The sequence below is a fragment of the Siphateles boraxobius genome, unplaced genomic scaffold (genome assembly GCF_051911475.1).
Source record: "Siphateles boraxobius isolate OS27281-9 unplaced genomic scaffold, OSU_SipBor_1 9, whole genome shotgun sequence".
Lineage (NCBI taxonomy): Eukaryota > Metazoa > Chordata > Actinopteri > Cypriniformes > Leuciscidae > Siphateles > Siphateles boraxobius.
The window spans coordinates 7,700,021-7,718,401 of NW_027509219.1; the positions used below are offsets into that span (position 1 = coordinate 7,700,021).

Consider the following 18,381-nt stretch of genomic DNA (forward strand, 5'->3'; position numbering starts at 1 on the left):
AAACAGTATGGTAGTCAGTGAAATGAAGTATTGCTCACTCACCCCATCCTTTACTATACGATTGGGGTTTCCCCGCTGGGACACAGTAGCCTGTGGTCTGCTGTCAGCTCTGAGGAAACAGACAAAGAATGCTGATCAATATATAAAAAAAAAAATGTAGGTTATATTGAACACACTAAACTTGTTCAATACATTTCATCCCCAAAAAAAAAAAACATTTAAAAGCTATTTTAAAGGTTTCTAATTTAGTTTTTAGAGGTCTCCTACAGAAGGTTTACCTGCATCTAAGGTACAAAAAACCCCACTTTAATTTTCTCATAATATACATTGCAGCATCAACTGTTTTCTAACAATGTATTGAACGGTTACTCTGATCGGTCAGACGGAAACAAGGAAAGTCTGTTGTGATTGGTCTAGCGCTTACAACGTGCCCGGAGGGTTCCTCAGCACTTGTATACACAGTGGTACAAACAGTAACGATGTCATTGGTTTTACAGTATAAATTTGAGCCCGAGCCCTCATTCTTTGAAAGTGCATGCTAAGTGGGTTTCATTTCACAGCACATAAAAGAGCATCTTCTTGACATATAGACACAACAAACCAAACTCTTCCAGGCCTTAACTACAACTACAGTGTTTGAGGGCGGGTCAAAGTAGATGTTGTTCACGGGCAGCCAATGAAGAGCATTATGCAAATGTGTTACAATCCTACGTAGGTTCGTGCAGGTATTAAGACAGGAATTACTGACGACTCGTTTCAGGCAGTTCAGAATCTGTTCTTTCTTTGGGAGACAATAACAACATTTATTGAGCACACATGAAAGGCAATATCCGAAAAAGCATGCAAAATAGAGGCACTTTAAATATACATCACATTTCTGACATATTGGCATTTCCATTTGGACATATTGGAATTGTTTTTGATATGCCTTTTAAATATGTGCTGTTACACTGAGGCACTGTTGAATGCTTGATTCTGATTGGAAGCTAAACTCTTTGACCTAAAACATTTACTTGAAGTACTTCTCACAATTTAAAACAACACATCTCTATGTTCACGGTTCTCTGATGCCAGTTTATGGTTACATGACATGCAGGTAAACTAAATATTTATTTTTATATACAAATATATTTTTTGTCTATTTTTATTGTATTTATTTTACATTTATTTATTTATTTTAATTTAGTGTTTTAAATTCATTATGAACTGAGTTAACTTTTAATTACTAGCTTTTTATTAATTCATTATTTTGCTATTCACCTTGTTTTAAGTTATTGATTATGCATGACAGATAGTTCCATAACAAATTATCAGAAATTCAAAAAGAGCCATCATTAAGAATAATACAAATTTAATTTTCAACTAAGGGTATGCAATAATTTTAGTTATTCAACAGTTCATAATCAGTTACCATTTAAACAACACACTTGGTTTGTTCAGAGTTGATGACATCATAACAGTGCAGTAAAATGTTATATTTCACTCTTTATACTCACTCATAACCCTGAGAGCGTTTCTTTCTGAAAAAACGTTGCTTCAGCTCATTCCTCTTGAAGAACACGAATAAACCCAATGCCAAGAGAGGAAGAACAAGGAAAAAGAACACAAGAAGACCATCCCTTGTGGAAGTATCATTTTCTGAGTGAAAATCAGAGAGAGAGAGAGAGAGAGAGAGAGAGAGAGAATTTAATTTGAGGTAATCAAACAGCACTAGGGCAGTCAAAATTAATGTTTTTTTCCTTCAGTTTAACACGTTAAAAACATTTAATGCAATTACGCCATTCAAGCACAATAAGAAAAAAACACCCCTCAACTCAACCCCTGTACTGGTTTGCTGTTTGTGAAGCGGCTCTCTGTGAAAAAACACCCGAAACGCGCGCACAGAATGCCACTTCAGACAGTGTGCCAGTGGCGCACTGAGGTGTTTTTGATGATATCTGAGAGCTTTCTGTCCCTCCATAGACAGCTATGCAACTACCACTTTGACACTTCAAAAAGTTCATAAAGAGATTGTAAAACTTACCCAAATGAATTGAGCGGTTTGGTTTATATGATTAAATTTAATTTAGGCTTTAATTCACACATAAACATTCAACTCACACATCAGTTGTGATAAACGGAAGCTCAAGCATGTTCCCTTGACTTGCAAGAACCAATGGGGTTCATTCTTTTGTTACGCAGCACGTTTGAGGTTCTGTTTATGTTCGCTGATCAATATTTATATGTAATTAAAGCCTAAATTAAGTCGGTTTATCATATAAAGCGATCAAGTCTCTTCAGAAAATAGAGTAAAAGTCAAGAATCAATCTGCCAATGGAGGTACAGAAAGCTCTCAGATTTCATCAAAAAGATCTTCATTTGTGTTCACGAAAATGAATGAAAGTCTTACGGGTTTGGAACGACATAAGGGCGAATAAGTAATGACAGAATTTTCATTACTATCCCTTTAAGTTCACTTAATTAAAAAAAGAGAGAAGCATTTTAAATGTTAGAAATGATAGCTTTCAATTATACTGTAATTTTGAATGGCTATAATTTAATAGCTAAAATTATGAGAAAAAAAAAACATTTAATAGAGTCATCAGTATCAGTGATACTGGCCTTAATTCATAGTGCTTAGTAAAAAGACGCTATTAAACAAATATTTTAAACATTCCTTCTTTATGTTGTTTCTACATTATTTTAGAGACTGAAAGTATTACAATATAAAAATATATGGAAAACTTTAATGATAGGTGAGATAGCAGAAAAGGGATTAATTAGTTAATTTTTTTTAATCAATCGACAGCACTAGTAATAACATTTACAGATGACACGAGTTAAAGGTACTCATAATCCTTTGTGAAGCTCTAGCTGTGGCGTTAAGCAGCCTTACCATCCCAGGTGGGGCCGCTTTCGATGCTTCCTCCATAACCAGAGGCCTCACAGAATGGAGGAGCCCAGCCATTATAACAGTGGCAGTTTTTATTGCTGTTACACACCTTAAAGTAGTCAAGCACAAACACTCAGCACACATTTTACAAAGATGCAGAACTCTAGGTATTTAGGATTTATATATTTATATTTAGGATTTAAAAAACAGGTGGTTAAATATGTGTATTTTCAAATGGTGTCATTGAATTGTGGGTAGTGTATGCATATGTACCCCATGGCCATGGCATTTCTTTTCAACGTCACAGTCATAATTCAGCACGTGTGCACTTACGCACTCAAAATTCAGACAAACCTGCAATACAAATAATAAGAGGTTTGTTTTTCCGAAGTAAAAAAAATAGTGCGGATGAAAAAAAAAACTAAAAAAAAAACCTTTTTAACTATGTTTTGTCATGGAAAAAAGATCTGATCATTCCCACAGTCAGCCCTCAAGAGGATTTTTTCAAATGTGTTTGGATAGTTCACCCAAAAAAGAAAATTCTGTTTTACTCACTCAATTTATTCACCTTCAAGTTGTTCCAAACCTATTTGAAATTCTTTCTTCTGCTGAACACAAAAGAAGATATTCTCCAATACAAAGCGCACTTTCTTGATACTCACAAGGTGGCCTTTTCGGGCCTGCTTTTCTGAAAGCCTGCTTTTCTTCTTCCCAGAACCTGCTGGCTCTTTCGGACTATCAGACTCGGCTATGCGATTCAGTTCGCCCGGCCTCCCTCCAGGTTCAGCAGCATCCAGTTCACCTTATTGACGGATAAGGATGCTCCTGTCCTGCGTGCGGAGATCGCAATCCTACTGGCAAAGGACGAGATAAAGCCGGTGCCTCCAGCCGATATGAAGACAGGGTTTTACAGTCTGTACTTTATTGTACCCAAAAAAGGCGGTGGGTTACGACCATTCTTGGACCTGAGTGTCTTGAATTGGGCTCTCAACATGGTCCCGTTCAAGCTGTCAACACAGAGACGCATCTTCGGATGCATTCGTCATCAAGTTTGGTTTGCAGCGATCTTTCATGTTTTGATTCTTTGGGTAAACTGGGAAAAGAGAAAGCTCCCCCCTGTACAGACTCACTTTTCTTGGTATGGAGTTGGACTCGGTCAACATAACAGCATGTCTCATGAACGAGCGTGCTCAGTCAGTGCTGAACTGCCTGAATTCATTCAAGAGCAGGATGGCAGTTCCACTAAAATTGTTTAAGAGGCTCCTGGGGCAAATGGCATCCACAATCACACCACTTGGTTTCTTTATATGAGACCGCTTCAGCACTGGCTACAAGGCCGAGTCCTGAGATGGGCACACTCCGGGTGGCAATCACAACGGCCCGTCACCAAACCTTCAGCCCGTGGCCAGACCTTGCTTTTCTACGGGCAGGAGTTCCCCTAGAGCAAGTGTCGAGGCATGTTGTTGTCTCAACAGATGAACATCAATTGCCTCGAGTTGCTAGCAGTGCTTCTTGCCCTACGCTGCTTCAGATCGCTGGTAGAGGGTGCTGGTCCAGACAGACAACACTGCGGCCATTGCGTACATCAACCACCAGGGTGGTCTATACTCCCATTGCATGTCGCAACTCGCCTGCCATCTCCTGCTCTGGAGTCAGAAGCATCTGAAGTCGCTTCACACCATTCACATCCTGGCTGACGAGCTCTCATGACAGCCCACGCTCCCAGGAGAATAGAGACTCCACCCCCAGATGGTCCAACTGATTTGGAGAAGCTTCGGGGCCTTGTTTGCCTCTCTGGACATGTCCCACTGCCAGTTGTTTTACTCCCTGACCTCCCCGTCCTCACCTTGTAGCATCTTGGGACCTCTCCTTGGTATTGTCAGACTTGCAGAGAGCGCCCTTCGAGCTGTTGAAGTCAGTAGAGCTTAAGATTCTCAGGTCTCAGGATTGAAATTGGCCGGCCCGAATTCCAGGCACGATTGGTCGACTGAAAATACCAGCAGGTCCCTCCTTCAGGGAATGGGGGTTATATTACGAACCTAGACGTTACCCATATTCCAATATACCAGTAGACACAGTTTGTCAACCGGTAGAAATTTTGGACAATCGTCTCTATCGTGGTTACGCTCATGTGACGTTGCAGTGCTGCGTGGTCACGAAAACTAACCCTAACCCTGCGTTTTTAGACACTTCAGTTTAAAAACAAGTGATTTTAAACCATTGAAGTGCAGCATGCAGCGAAAGGGAAATAATTTCTATATATGTACGCGCTCTCTAGGAGAGCTGTCAGAGATGTGCAACAGAGTGCTTGAGAACTGAACTGAGTGCTTTTGCCACCAAACGGGCTTGAATGGTTAAATACACATACCTATATGTGAAAGTGACCATGTATTTGCAAGTAAACAGAGTAATTTATGTCTTTCTCAACAGTTGAGAAAGAAATGTGCGAGTATCTTAGGTCTGTGCAGTCAGTTTTAAAGTGACAGCATCCAAATGTACCTGCTGTCATTAAGTTGGCTTGTGAGAGCCAACTTACTGAAATCCTATTTAAACTTATTAGTGGTGCTTGCCAAAGGCAAGGCATCACTATTGTTATTGTGTATACTTATTATTAGTGGTGCTTGCCAAAGGCAAGGCATCACTATTGTTATTGTGCATACTTATTATTAGTGTGAATGCTTTCAAGCATTCACACTATTGAAATCCAAATCTGTGAGAGCCTATTTAAACTTGTTATTAGTGGTGCTTGCCTATGGCAAAGCAACACTATTGTTATCTCACATACTTATTAGTGGTGCTTGCCTATGGCAAAGCAACACTATTGTTATCTCACATACTTATTATTCTTATTCTTCTTATTCTTATTCTTCTGGCCACTTTTTGACGCGCTACTCCTCCCGCAGTTTTTGTCACAGACCCACGAATGAGGCGTCAAAACGTGCGGCCTGTTCGGGAATGGTGTGCTATGACTTTTATAAGGGATCGGGGGTACGATGTTCGCCCCAGGGGCGAAAAACCGGCCGAAAAATCCCATAGACTTAACATTGCGTCAAACTTTGACGAGTCGTAGCTCGGAACGAGGATGTCGCAGAAACGTGTAATTTACCACATTTGAAGAGGCTGACAGGCTCTGTAAGAACATACCACACAATGGGGTAAAAGTTGCACCCCTGGGGGGCAGGAGCTGCCCAAAGTTTCCCCATTGACTTACTATGGTGTAGGACGGCCCATGAAATGGGCCGTCCTACACCATAGAAACCGCTTTTATATTGAACATAACTCTGGATCACAGTGTCGTAGAGACAAAGGGGCGGGCTCATTTTACTCAGACAACCAATCAGTCTCTCAGGATCATTGTGAAGCTATCAAGCCACGCCCTAGCAACCATTTAGAGCACCTTAGCAACAACTCCCATAGACTTCCATTGAAAGAGATCGAAGGGATATCTCTGGACTGAATTGTCATAGAAACATGAGGGTGGTCTCGTTTGACTCAGGGCAGCAAACAGCCAATCATGAATCACCTCAACACTTCCTAGCCACGCCCTAGCAACCATTGTCGAGCACCTTAGCAACCAAAATCCAAAGAGGGATATCTTCCATTCTGAATGTCACAGAGGCATGGGAGTTGGTTTATATCATTCATACTGACAAGCAGCCTTTGGAGTTTCATGATTGGCAGCTGCCAAGCCACTCCCTAGCAACCAAACAGAGTACCCTAGCAACCATTTTGCAAGACCTATATCTCTGCATCAAAACATCGTATAGAGATGGGGGTTGGTTTATACATTCACATTGACTTTGGAGCTTCATGATTGGCAGCTGCCAAGCCACTCCCTAGCAACCAAACATAGTACCCTAGCAACCGTTTTGCAAGACCTATATCTCTGCATCAAAACATCGTATAGAGATGGCGGTTGGCTCTTTTTACTCATGCTAGCAAACAGGACTTGCTACATGCTAAACATGCTAGCAGTGAATAGCTACATGCTAATATTGATTAGCTAAGTGCTAAATCATGCCAATAAAATGCTACAAACTCAACAGTAACCATCTTTGACAACTACCAACCACCTAGTAACACCATAGCAACCACCCAAATTACCCTAGCAACACCCTAGCAACCACCCAGAACACCCTAGCAACTGCCTAGCAACGCCCTAGCAACCACCCAGAACACCCTAGCAACCGCCTAGCAACCACCCAGGATACCCTAACAACCGCCGCCTAGCAACACCATAGCAACCACCCAGAACACCCTAGCAACCACCTAGCAACCACCCAAAATACCCTAGCAACCAACCAGAACACCCTAGCAACCACCCAGAATACCCTAGCAACCACCCAAAACACCCTAGCAACCACTCAGAACACCCTAGCAACCGCCTAGCAACACCCTAGCAACCACCCAGAACACCCTAGCAACCGCCTAGCAACCACCCAAAACACCTTAGCAACCACCCAGAATACCCTAGCAACCGCATAGCAACACCATAGCAACCACCCAGAACACCCTAGCAACCGCCTAGCAACACCCTAGCAACCACCCAGAACACCCTAGCAACCGCCTAGCAACCAACCAGAACACCCTAGCAACCCCCTAGCAACCACCCAGAACACCCTAGCAACCACCCAAAACACCTTAGCAACCACCCAGAATACCCTAGCAACCGCATAGCAACCACCCTGAATACCCTAGCAACCGCCTAATAACCAACCAGAACACCCTAGCAACCGCCTAGCAACACCATAGCAACCACCCATAACACCCTAGCAACACCCTAGCAACCACCCAGAATACCTTAGCAACCACTCAGAATACCCTAGCAACACCATAGCAACCACCAATAAACCCCCAGCAACGCCCTAACAACCACCCAGAATACCCTAGCAACCGCCTAGCAAACACCAAGAACACCCTAGCAACCACCTAGCATCACCCTAGCAACCGCCTAGCAACACCATAGCAACCACCCTGAATACCCGAGCAACTGCCTAGCAACACCATAGCAACCACCCAGAACACCCTAGCAACCGCCTAGCAATGCCCTAACCACCCAGAATACCCTAGCAACCGCCTAGCAACCACCAAGAACACCCTAGCAACCACCTAGCAACCACCCATAACACCCTAGCAACGCCCGAACAACCACCCACAACACCCTAGCAAACGAGTGCCGAGTTTTGCCACTGCAAGCACCACTTCACATTTTCTTCTGGAAATGTACATTCTAGTTATTATTATTCTTCTGAGCGTAAAAAAATTCTGACTCTAACTCCTCCTAGAGCTTTAACTCCACATACTCCAAACTCGGCTCAGACACTCAAACTGTTCTGACTTGAGTTGCTATATCTTTTCTAACTGATCGGACTTACGGTTTTCTTAAAAATTAATATTAAAACTCATAAAAATCCCATTGACTTTCATTGCAACAGTTCAAATTGAGCCAAGACTACGGTGGCCCAGTAGTGCACAACAAATAAACTCAAATCTAAACTCCTTGAAACCCTAGACTCAATTAAACTACCATTCTATATGTACTAATGAACTTATCTATCTATCTAATAATCTATCTTTCTTTCTAACTAATCTTTCTTCCTTTCTTTCTAACTAATCATTCTTTCTTTCTAACCAATCTCTTTCTTTCTTTCTAACTAATCTTTCTTTCTTTCTAACTAATCTATCTTTTTTCTTTCTAACTAATCTTTCTTTCTTTCTTTCTAACTAATCTTTTTTCTTTCTAACTAATCTTTTTTCTTTCTAACTAATCTATCTTTTTTTCTTTCTAACTAATCTATCTTTCTTTCTTTCTAACTAATCTATCTTTCTTTCTTTCTAACTAATCTATCTTTCTTTCTTTCTAACTAATCTATCTTTCTTTCTTTCTTTCTAACTAATCTACCTTTCTTTCTTTCTAGCTAATCTATCTTTCTTTCTTTCTAACTAATCTATCTTTCTTTCTAACTAATCTATCTTTCTTTCTTTCTTTCTAACTAATCTACCTTTCTTTCTTTCTAGCTAATCTATCTTTCTTTCTTTCTAACTAATTTATCTTTCTTTCTAACTAATCTATCTTTCTTTCTTTCTAACTAATCTATCTTTCTTTCTTTCTAACTAATCTATCTATCTTTCTTTCTTTCTAGCTAATCTATCTTTCTTTTTTTCTAACTGATCTATCTTTCTTTCTTTCTAACTTATCTATCTTTCTTTCTTTCTAACTAATCTTTCTTTCTAAATAATCTATCTTTCTTTCTTTCTAAATAATCTATCTTTCTTTCTAACTAATCTATCTTTTTTCTTTCTAACTAATCTATCTTTCTTTCTTTCTAACTAATCTTTCTTTCTAACTAATCTATCTTTCTTTCTAAATAATCTATCTTTCTTTCTTTCTAATTAATGTTTTTCTTTCTTTCCAACTAATCTTTCTTTCTTTCTAACTAATCTATCTTTTTTCTTTCTAAATAATCTATCATTTTTTCTTTCTAATGAATATATCTTTCTTTCTTTCTAACTAATCTATCTTTCTTTCTAGCTAATATTTATTTTTTCTTTCTAACTAATCTTTCTTTCTAACTAATCTATCTATCTTTCTTTCTTTCTGAATAATGTTTTTCTTTCTATCTAACTAATCTTTCTTTCTAACTAATCTATCTTTTTTTCTTTCTAAATAATCTATCATTTTTTCTTTCTAATGAATATATCTTTCTTTCTTTCTTTCTAACTAATCTATCTTTCTTTCTAGCTAATATTTATTTTTTCTTTCTAACTAATCTTTCTTTCTAACTAATCTATCTATCTTTCTAAATAATCTAACTAATCCATCTTTTTTCTTTCTAACTAATCTATCTTTCTTTATAACTAATCTATCTTTCTTTCTTTCAAACTAATCTTTCTTTCTTTCTAACTAACTAATCTATGGTTCTTTCTAACTAATCTATCTTTCTTTATAACTAATCTATCTTTCTTTCTTTCAAACTAATCTTTCTTTCTTTCTAACTAACTAATCTTTCTTTCTAACTAATCTATCGTTCTTTCTAACTAATCTTTCTTTCTTTCTAACTGATCTATCTTTCTTTCTAACTACTCTATCTTTCTTTCTAACTAATCTATCTTTCTTTCTAACTAATCTATCTTTTTTTCTTTCAAACTAATCTTTCATTCTTTCTAACTAACTAATATATCTTTCTTTCTCCCAAACTAATCTATCGTTCTTTCTAACTAATCTTTCTTTCTAACTAATCTTTCTTTCTAACTGATCTATCTTTCTTTCTAACTAATCTTTCTTTCTTTCTAACTAATCTATCTTTCTTTCTAACTAATCTATCTTTCCTTCTTTATAACTAATCTGTTTCTTTCTTTCTTTCTAACTTATCATTCTTTCTTTTTTCTTTCTAAATAATCTTTCTTTCTTTCTAACTATTCTTCCTTTCATTCTAACTAAACTTTCTTTCTTTCTTTTTCTTTCTAATTAATCTAACTAATCCATTTTTCTTTCTTTCTAACTTATCCATCTTCCTTTCTTTCTAACTTATCCATCTTTCTTTCTTTCTAACTAATCCTTCTTTCTTTCTTTCTTTCTACCTAATCTTTCTTTCTAACCTCTCTATCTTTCTTTCTAACTAATCTTTCTTTCTTTCTAGCTAATCTTTCATACTTTCTAACTATTCTTTCTTTCTTTCTTTCTAACTAATCTTTTTCATGAATTTGAACTTATGAACTCATGAATTTATACAATTATGAATTTCCTAAATTCATACAATTATGAACTTTTAAATTCATAAATAGTTCACCATAGCAACCACCCAGAACACCCTAGCAACCACCCAAAATACCTTACAACACCCTAGCAACACCATAGCAACCACCCAGAACACCCTAGCAACTGCCTAGCAACCACCCAAAACACCATAGCAGCCACCCAGAACACATTAAAACACCCTAGCAACACCATAGCAACCACCCAGAACACCCTAGCAATCGCCTAGCAACCACACAGAACACCCTAGCAACCATCTTTCTTTCTTTCTAACTTATCATTCTTTCTTTTTTCTTTCTAAATAATCTTTCTTTCTTTCTAACTATTCTTTCTTTCATTCTAACTAAACTTTCTTTCTTTTTCTTTCTAATTAATCTAACTAATCCATTTTTCTTTCTTTCTAACTTATCCATCTTCCTTTCTTTCTAACTTATCCATCTTTCTTTCTTTCTAACTAATCATTCTTTCTTTCTAACTAATCCTTCTTTCTTTCTTTCTTTCTTTCTTTCTACCTAATCTTTCTTTCTAACCTCTCTATCTTTCTTTCTTTCTAACTAATCTTTCTTTCTTTCTAGCTAATCTTTCATACTTTCTAACTATTCTTTCTTTCTTTCTAACTAATCTTTTTCATGAATTTGAACTTATGAACTCATGAATTTATACAATTATGAATTTCCTAAATTCATACAATTATGAACTTTTAAATTCATAAATAGTTCACCATAGCAACCACCCAGAACACCCTAGCAACCACCCAAAATACCTTACAACACCCTAGCAACACCATAGCAACCACCCAGAACACCCTAGCAACTGCCTAGCAACCACCCAAAACACCATAGCAGCCACCCAGAACACATTAAAACACCCTAGCAACACCATAGCAACCACCCAGAACACCCTAGCAATCGCCTAGCAACCACACAGAACACCCTAGCAACCATCCAGAACACCCTAGCAACTGCCTAGCAACCACCCAAAATACCTTACAACACCATAGCAACCACCCAAACTACCATAGAACACCCTAGCAACCACCCAAAACACCATAGCAACTGCCTAGCAACGACCCACAATACCATAAAACACCCTAGCAACACCATAGCAACCACCCAAAATAGCCTAGAACACCATAGCAACAACCAAGAACACCATAGAACACCCAAGCAACCATCTAGAACACCCTAGCAACCGCCTAGCAACTACCCAGAACACCCTAGCAACTGCCTAGCAACTACCAAGAACACCTTAAAACACCATAGCAACCACCCAGTACACCCTAGCAACTGCCTGGTAACCACCCAGAACACCCTAGCAACCACCCAGAACACCCTAGCAACCACCCAAAATACCTTAAAACACCCCAGCAACACCCTAGCAACCACCCAAAATAGCCTTAAGCACACTAGGAACACCATAGCAACCCCCAGAACACCCTAGCAACTGCCTAGCAACCTCCCAGAACGCCCTAGCAACCACCCAAAATACCTTAAAACACCCTAACAACCAAGCAAAATACTCTAGAACACCATAGCAACCACCCAAAATACCTTACAACACCCTAGCAACTGCCTAGCAACCACCTAGAACACCCTAGCAACCACCCAAAATGCCTTAGCAACCACCCAGCAACCACCAGAACACCTTGGCAGCCCACTAGAAACACCCTAGCAACCTTAAATTACTTTAAACTACTTTAAACTTTAAACTATTTAAAACTTTAAACTACGTTAAACTACTTTAAACTAATTTAAACTTTAAACTAATTTAAACTTTAAAATAATTTAAACTTCAAACTACTTTAAAATTCAAACTAATTTAAACTTCAAACTACTTTAAACTTCTTCAAACTTTCTGGTCAAAACTTCAAACTACTTTAAAATTCAAACTAATTTAAACTTCAAACTACTTTAAACTTCTTCAAACTTTCTGGTCAAAACTTTCACAAGTCAACTTAAAGTTTGTTTCTACAAACTTTTTCTAGTTATTAATGTTAGTCAAACAACAAAAAAGAGAAAATCTCTCACTGCTCTTGACTGAATCACTTTTGTAACTTTAATATCTTTTGTAACTTTGAATACATGTATATTTAATTCACACAGTAAAGACTGCATTGTTCATTATACATTTGATTATACATTTTATGTAGTATTTCTAATATGAAATGTTTTTCTACCTGAAAATCATTTGTCTTTGTTCTATTGTAGTTTTTTTTTCTTTGCTCTTTGAGGGTGACCAAGTGAACAACTTGAGGGTAAGTAAATGACAGAATTTCAATTTTTGGGTGAACCATCCTTCAAAGTGAATGATGTTTGTTTTGTCAGTTTTTGGAAAAAAAGTTGAAGAAGCCTTGGACAAACTAACAAGTTAACTAGCAGTCAACACACTTTGATAAAAATAAATTATTAATATAAAACTAACTGATGTTTCTTAATGAAAAATTCTAAGTACTGATCAGTTTGATAATGACAAACAAAAGCTGCTGTCTGATCATTATGGAAAAATCATAAAACTAATGACATTTCTGATTTTTTACGGTCACTCATTAGTCACTTCATATTTACATCTGTACCAAATATAATATATTTGAGGAGAAACTTGATTGTTCTCTGCAATGCTTGGCATGATGGTAATGGCAGTAATATTGGGAACAGCAACTTTTTGTAATGAAAATATGATTTGTTTTTGTTTTATTAGGAATAAGTCCAATGTAGAATTTCCATAGTTTTTCAGTTTTTATATATTTATAATTGAGAAAAAAACGTTTAAAAGTCTGGGTAGGGTATAGGCTGAAAATACAGGAAAAAAGTATATTGGCATATTTAACAATAAATTCACACAAGAGGTTAACAACAGGGAGTTCAAGAGACACAATACAATCTATTACAATACATCCTTTAAAGCAAGGACGTTTGCTTTGAGAAAAATAAAGAAATCATCCTAGTGGGCAGAACATTTAATTGAAGAATCATCCCAATACAGAATCATGATTTCTGCAGGCTTTATAAAAGTAAAATTTAATAAAGACCTTTTTAAGACCAAGTAAAGAAAATTTAAGGAATAAGTTGAAAGGAACTCAATACATCAATATGTTATGTAAATTTCTGCGTTTCACACAGACAGACATGCATACAGAGACAGACACACACACGCATACAGAGACAGACACACATACAGAGACAGACAGACAGACAGACAGACAGACACACACACACACACACACACACACACACTGCATTTAGATACAAAATGGAAAAAAATATGAATTCTTTTTTTTTTTTTAATGAAGTGAGTTTATGATTAAAACAAGAACAAATATCTGCCAATGGTCTCAGAAAAATCAACTTAAAGGGAAGTTTGATAACTCATTGACAGTTATCTGTTCTTTTTTTTTCATTTTATTTAATATTTCAAGACTTACATTTGCATCTCAAGAAAATGTATATATTCAAAGATATTTTGATATTTGTATTGGAAAATAGGACATAATATTGAATATTGAAAATTATTGATTGTTTTTGCAATGCATGCAACATTTAATGCCATGATTTTAAGAATTTAAGAATTCCTGCTCTGATTTAAGAACTTATAAGTCCTTAAATTATGTAAGGGCAAATTAGGACTTTTTTTAAGACCCACAGAATCCCTAAAGGTGATGATACACAGGGCAACTTTTTGAGCAATGTTGATGGGCAATGTTGCCGTCAACGGGCAACCAGATGAGACACAGGGCCAACGACCAATCTAAATTATCCAGATAGAAATTTATTTCACATTTTCAATGGGAAAGTGCCCAAGCAACAATCACTCGGCAAGATTGCCCAGGAACATTGCTCAAAAAGTTGCCCTGTGTATCATCAACTTAAGAATATGTGCACATACATGAAAGTGGCTAAATAATTCAACAGACATTTTGCCAATCTGTGTGCATAATTTAAGCAGAAACTTTGTATGTTCAATGTTCCCTTTCTCTGTCACCTTATTATCTCCACACTTGGTGCCCTCGTTGACCATGCCGGGATCAGGTACATCAGAGCCCAGGAGGAAATCCACGCCCCAGCAGGTAGTGCCGGCGATAGGGGTCTGGATGATTGATGGCTTGATGCCAAATATGACTGACGATTGAACGTTCTCACACTGTAGCTTCCCGCACATGGCGTTCCTGAAAGAATGAGAGCGTGTGTATGTTTTTATAAAATTTCAGATTTTGAATTGCCGAGTCTGCATTTTAATTGAATTGTAATGGTGTATATCTTGTGCTGTACCTGCTTTCACACTTCTTAAATCCATTGGAATGGTAGCCACAGTTTCCAAAGCGATCACCTTTAGAGTTCACATCCTTAAAACACAGCTCAGGAGCAGCTTTAGCCTCTACACACAGGCAAAGACAGATGGGTTACATTTACAGAATATAAACTTCTATTTTCTCTTTAATTTTTAGTTAAACAAAAACTAAAACTCGTGGACAGTTTTTAGTGAATTATTCAGTGTCTGTTTAGCTTTAAAACACAAGTTCTGTCATATTCTATCATTATTATTGAAGAGCGTGAGCCCTAACATATCGTGCTGTGTGAAAAACGGAACATCAAAACATCCCACCGCTGTATGGCCAGATGATAAGCAAACTACATTTCTCTGCCGGAAAAAGTAAACCTACGGTAGCAGAGAGAGCTTAATGCGCTGCAACTGAAGAAAACAAATGCAAATAGAAAAAAACACCAGCTAATTAAGCAAACATCTTCATCAGTTTGAAAGTTTGCAAATAACATTGGTGTTATACCATATAATTACATAAACATAATATCAATCAGCTTCTCATGTTGATTTATTGTTTCAACTTAATGTAAAATACTATACATGATATTAGTATATGATCAGCTCACAAATTTTGTGGTTATGTCTTTCTAACTAACTGTTCATAATCATTTTGAAAAATTTTTTTTTATGCTTAGATCAGGGCAAAATAGGGGTAGGGAATATAAGCAATAATTTAAATCAGAATATCTTTTATTTTAATCAATACTGGATAAAAAAAATTCTTAATCCTTATATTACCCAGCCCTACAAGTACAAAATAGTGTACTCACTTGTGCCAAAAATGGCCTGACACTGGGTGTCATAGTGTTGGCACTGGCCGTTGTAGCAGTAAGCCTGGTCTTGTTTGCAAGGATGGCCGTTCTGTATGTAGACGTCGTTCTGACAGAGGGCAGATGTGCCGTTACAATACTCTGCCAAATCACATTCATCAGTGCTGCTTCTGCACTCAGTGCCACCAGGTAAAAACTGATAGATCGAGAGAGAAAAATTAATCAGAACATGTGAGCAAAAAGTACAACTGCATATTGTCAAATGGCATATGCATGTATATATTAACTCAGTCCAAGTGAGCTGCTTGGTGACAAGTTTGATGCTTTAATGGAAAATATATATATAACCGAACTAGACAAATTTAATCTTAAACTCATTGCGAAAAGAATACATGTATTGCCTCACAATTTGGCACAATTTTATCTTATAACCAGCATGGCATGCATCTTGCAAGTGTTATTTTAGTATCATTGCTATTACTATTATAGTATATAAATAGTAGTACTATATTATAGTATAGCTCTCTTTTAATTAAAATTCATTTTTAAGTTAACAATAACAACAACATTGCATCTCAAGGTTAGGAGCAGAGCTACTGTGTTAGAAAAGGTTTAATTACCCGGCAGTTCTTGCAGCAGACCCCGTACGCACACTGAGCCCATGACCTCAGCTTACACGTTTTTGGCTCACAGCACGGGTCCTTCTCACACTCCTGAAACATTTACATAATCAACCTTCAGAAGTTCTCGATATTCTTCATTAGGATGCAACAAACTAAACTGAGCAAAAAAATAAACATCCCTTTTTTAGGATATTGTATTTTAATAGATAATTTTGTAAAATCCAAACAAGCTTTACAGGATAGGTATAAACCACAGCATGTGAGCAAAGCAGGGCAGTGTAACGTTCTGTGCCAGACCACTGGTAAAACAAAGTTCACTCAAATCCAACATGAAATTTCTCTGTACTATACGTATTTCTGATTGTAATTACAGTGAATATTTGTGGCTTTAAAGCCTAGATATTCAACCCTGTCCCTGGGGACCTACTGTCCAGCAAAGTTTACTTCCAACCTGCTTCAGCTCACCTGAACTGTGTATTTTCAGGCAACCCTAAAGACCTTGATTAGCTGGTTTAGGTGTGTTTGATCAGGGTTGTAGCTAAACTGCAGGACAGTGGGTCCCAAGGAGCAGGGTTGAAGACCTATGCTTTAAATCAATATTTTGTATAAAGTGGTATTAATAAATGTAATGCAAGTTCTAAATTGATTCTAGAGCTGAATCAAACATATCCACATCTCTATGATCAGCTGCTTTCTTTACTGCTGTATTCTCACAGCTTTCATTTTAGTTGAGTGTCAATTTTTAGCTTATTTTGTTATTGAGAGGAAGGTGCACAGCACACATTCACATATTCATCTAAAAGCCACTCTCAGCAGAGTGAACGGCTTTGGGATGTTCACTAACAGCAGCGAAGTTATTTCAAACTTCTTTTTACCCCTAAGCAAAGAACGAAAAAGAACTTCGCTGTGAGTATATCACAAAAAGAATCTTTGCTAACTCAGTTTCTCCCTTTAAATTTTATCTCCTTTTTCGTTCTTAACTACTGTGCATTTATGTAGGTTCACAACTTTTATATTAAACATTTATTTAAACTCCATTACATTGACCTATTGCTTGTTTCAAAGATTCTGAGCGGACTGAGCGAGCAGAGAGGAATCTTCAGAAAGGTTCTCTACGGCCCAGAGGGATTATTACCGCTCCGCTCACATGCTCTGGTTTAAACAATGTTGTTCATACTTGTTCAATGAACCATAAACAATCATTGTACATTCACCTGTGGAACAGTCCTAAAGACACTAAAAGTTTACAGAGGGTAGACAATCAAGGTCACAATTACAATAACTTAGGATATTAAAAGAGACCTTCCTAGTGACTCTGAAAAACATCAGAAGAAAGATGGATTGGGTGCCTGCTCACCTGAGTGAACATGCCATAGGCATACTGCAGAGAGGCATGATGACTGCGGATGTGGCCAGAGCAATTAACTGTATTGAGTGCATAACTGAACATAATTATTTGAAGATTGACTTTTTTTGTATTAAAAACACTTCTTTTATTGGTCGGATGAAATATGCTAATTTTTTGAGATATGAATTTTGGGTTTTCATGAGCTGTATGCCAAGATCATCAGTATTAAAACGATAAAAGACCTGAAATATTTCATTTTGTGTGCAATGAATCTAAAATATATGTATATAAAATACAAGTTTGATTTTTTATCATTACATTATGGAAAATAATGAACTTTATCACAATATACTAATTTTTTGAGAAGGACCTGTAGTACTTAAAGTAGCACACCAGATACTGACGGCTACTTTTGACATTGACCCTCCACCCTTGTCAAGGTCTTGTTATTCTATTTCTGTTCATCAAATGTCAGTGAAACTTGTTCAGTTTTTCTTGGGTATTCAATCATTTTATGTTCATACAAATATTACATTATAATATATATATTATAAATATTTATTTTTGACATTTGTTGGAAATAAAAGCAGTTAAAATAAGAGGATATTTCTTTTTTTTTGCTGTGTTTATTATTACGATTATATTCATAATTAATAAGAACTGATTTTATTAATTAGTTGTTGCATGCAGCCCTG

The 18,381-nt window shown here is 37.0% G+C and overlaps 1 protein-coding gene across 2 annotated transcripts in view; it reads right to left on the reverse strand.

Annotated features, from left to right (window-relative positions):
* Positions 1-18,381, reverse strand: part of adam9a (ADAM metallopeptidase domain 9a) — an 81,166-nt gene that overhangs the window by 5,071 nt on the left and 57,714 nt on the right. For both annotated transcript variants that reach the window (XM_077223240.1, XM_077223239.1), the window contains 8 exons: positions 16,336-16,428; positions 15,716-15,911; positions 14,894-14,999; positions 14,607-14,790; positions 3,146-3,226; positions 2,876-2,981; positions 1,497-1,638; positions 43-109 (listed from right to left, as the gene is read on the reverse strand). In XM_077223240.1, the coding sequence (XP_077079355.1) occupies positions 43-109; positions 1,497-1,638; positions 2,876-2,981; positions 3,146-3,226; positions 14,607-14,790; positions 14,894-14,999; positions 15,716-15,911; positions 16,336-16,428 (975 nt within the window). The remainder of the gene's footprint in view (positions 1-42; positions 110-1,496; positions 1,639-2,875; positions 2,982-3,145; positions 3,227-14,606; positions 14,791-14,893; positions 15,000-15,715; positions 15,912-16,335; positions 16,429-18,381) is intronic.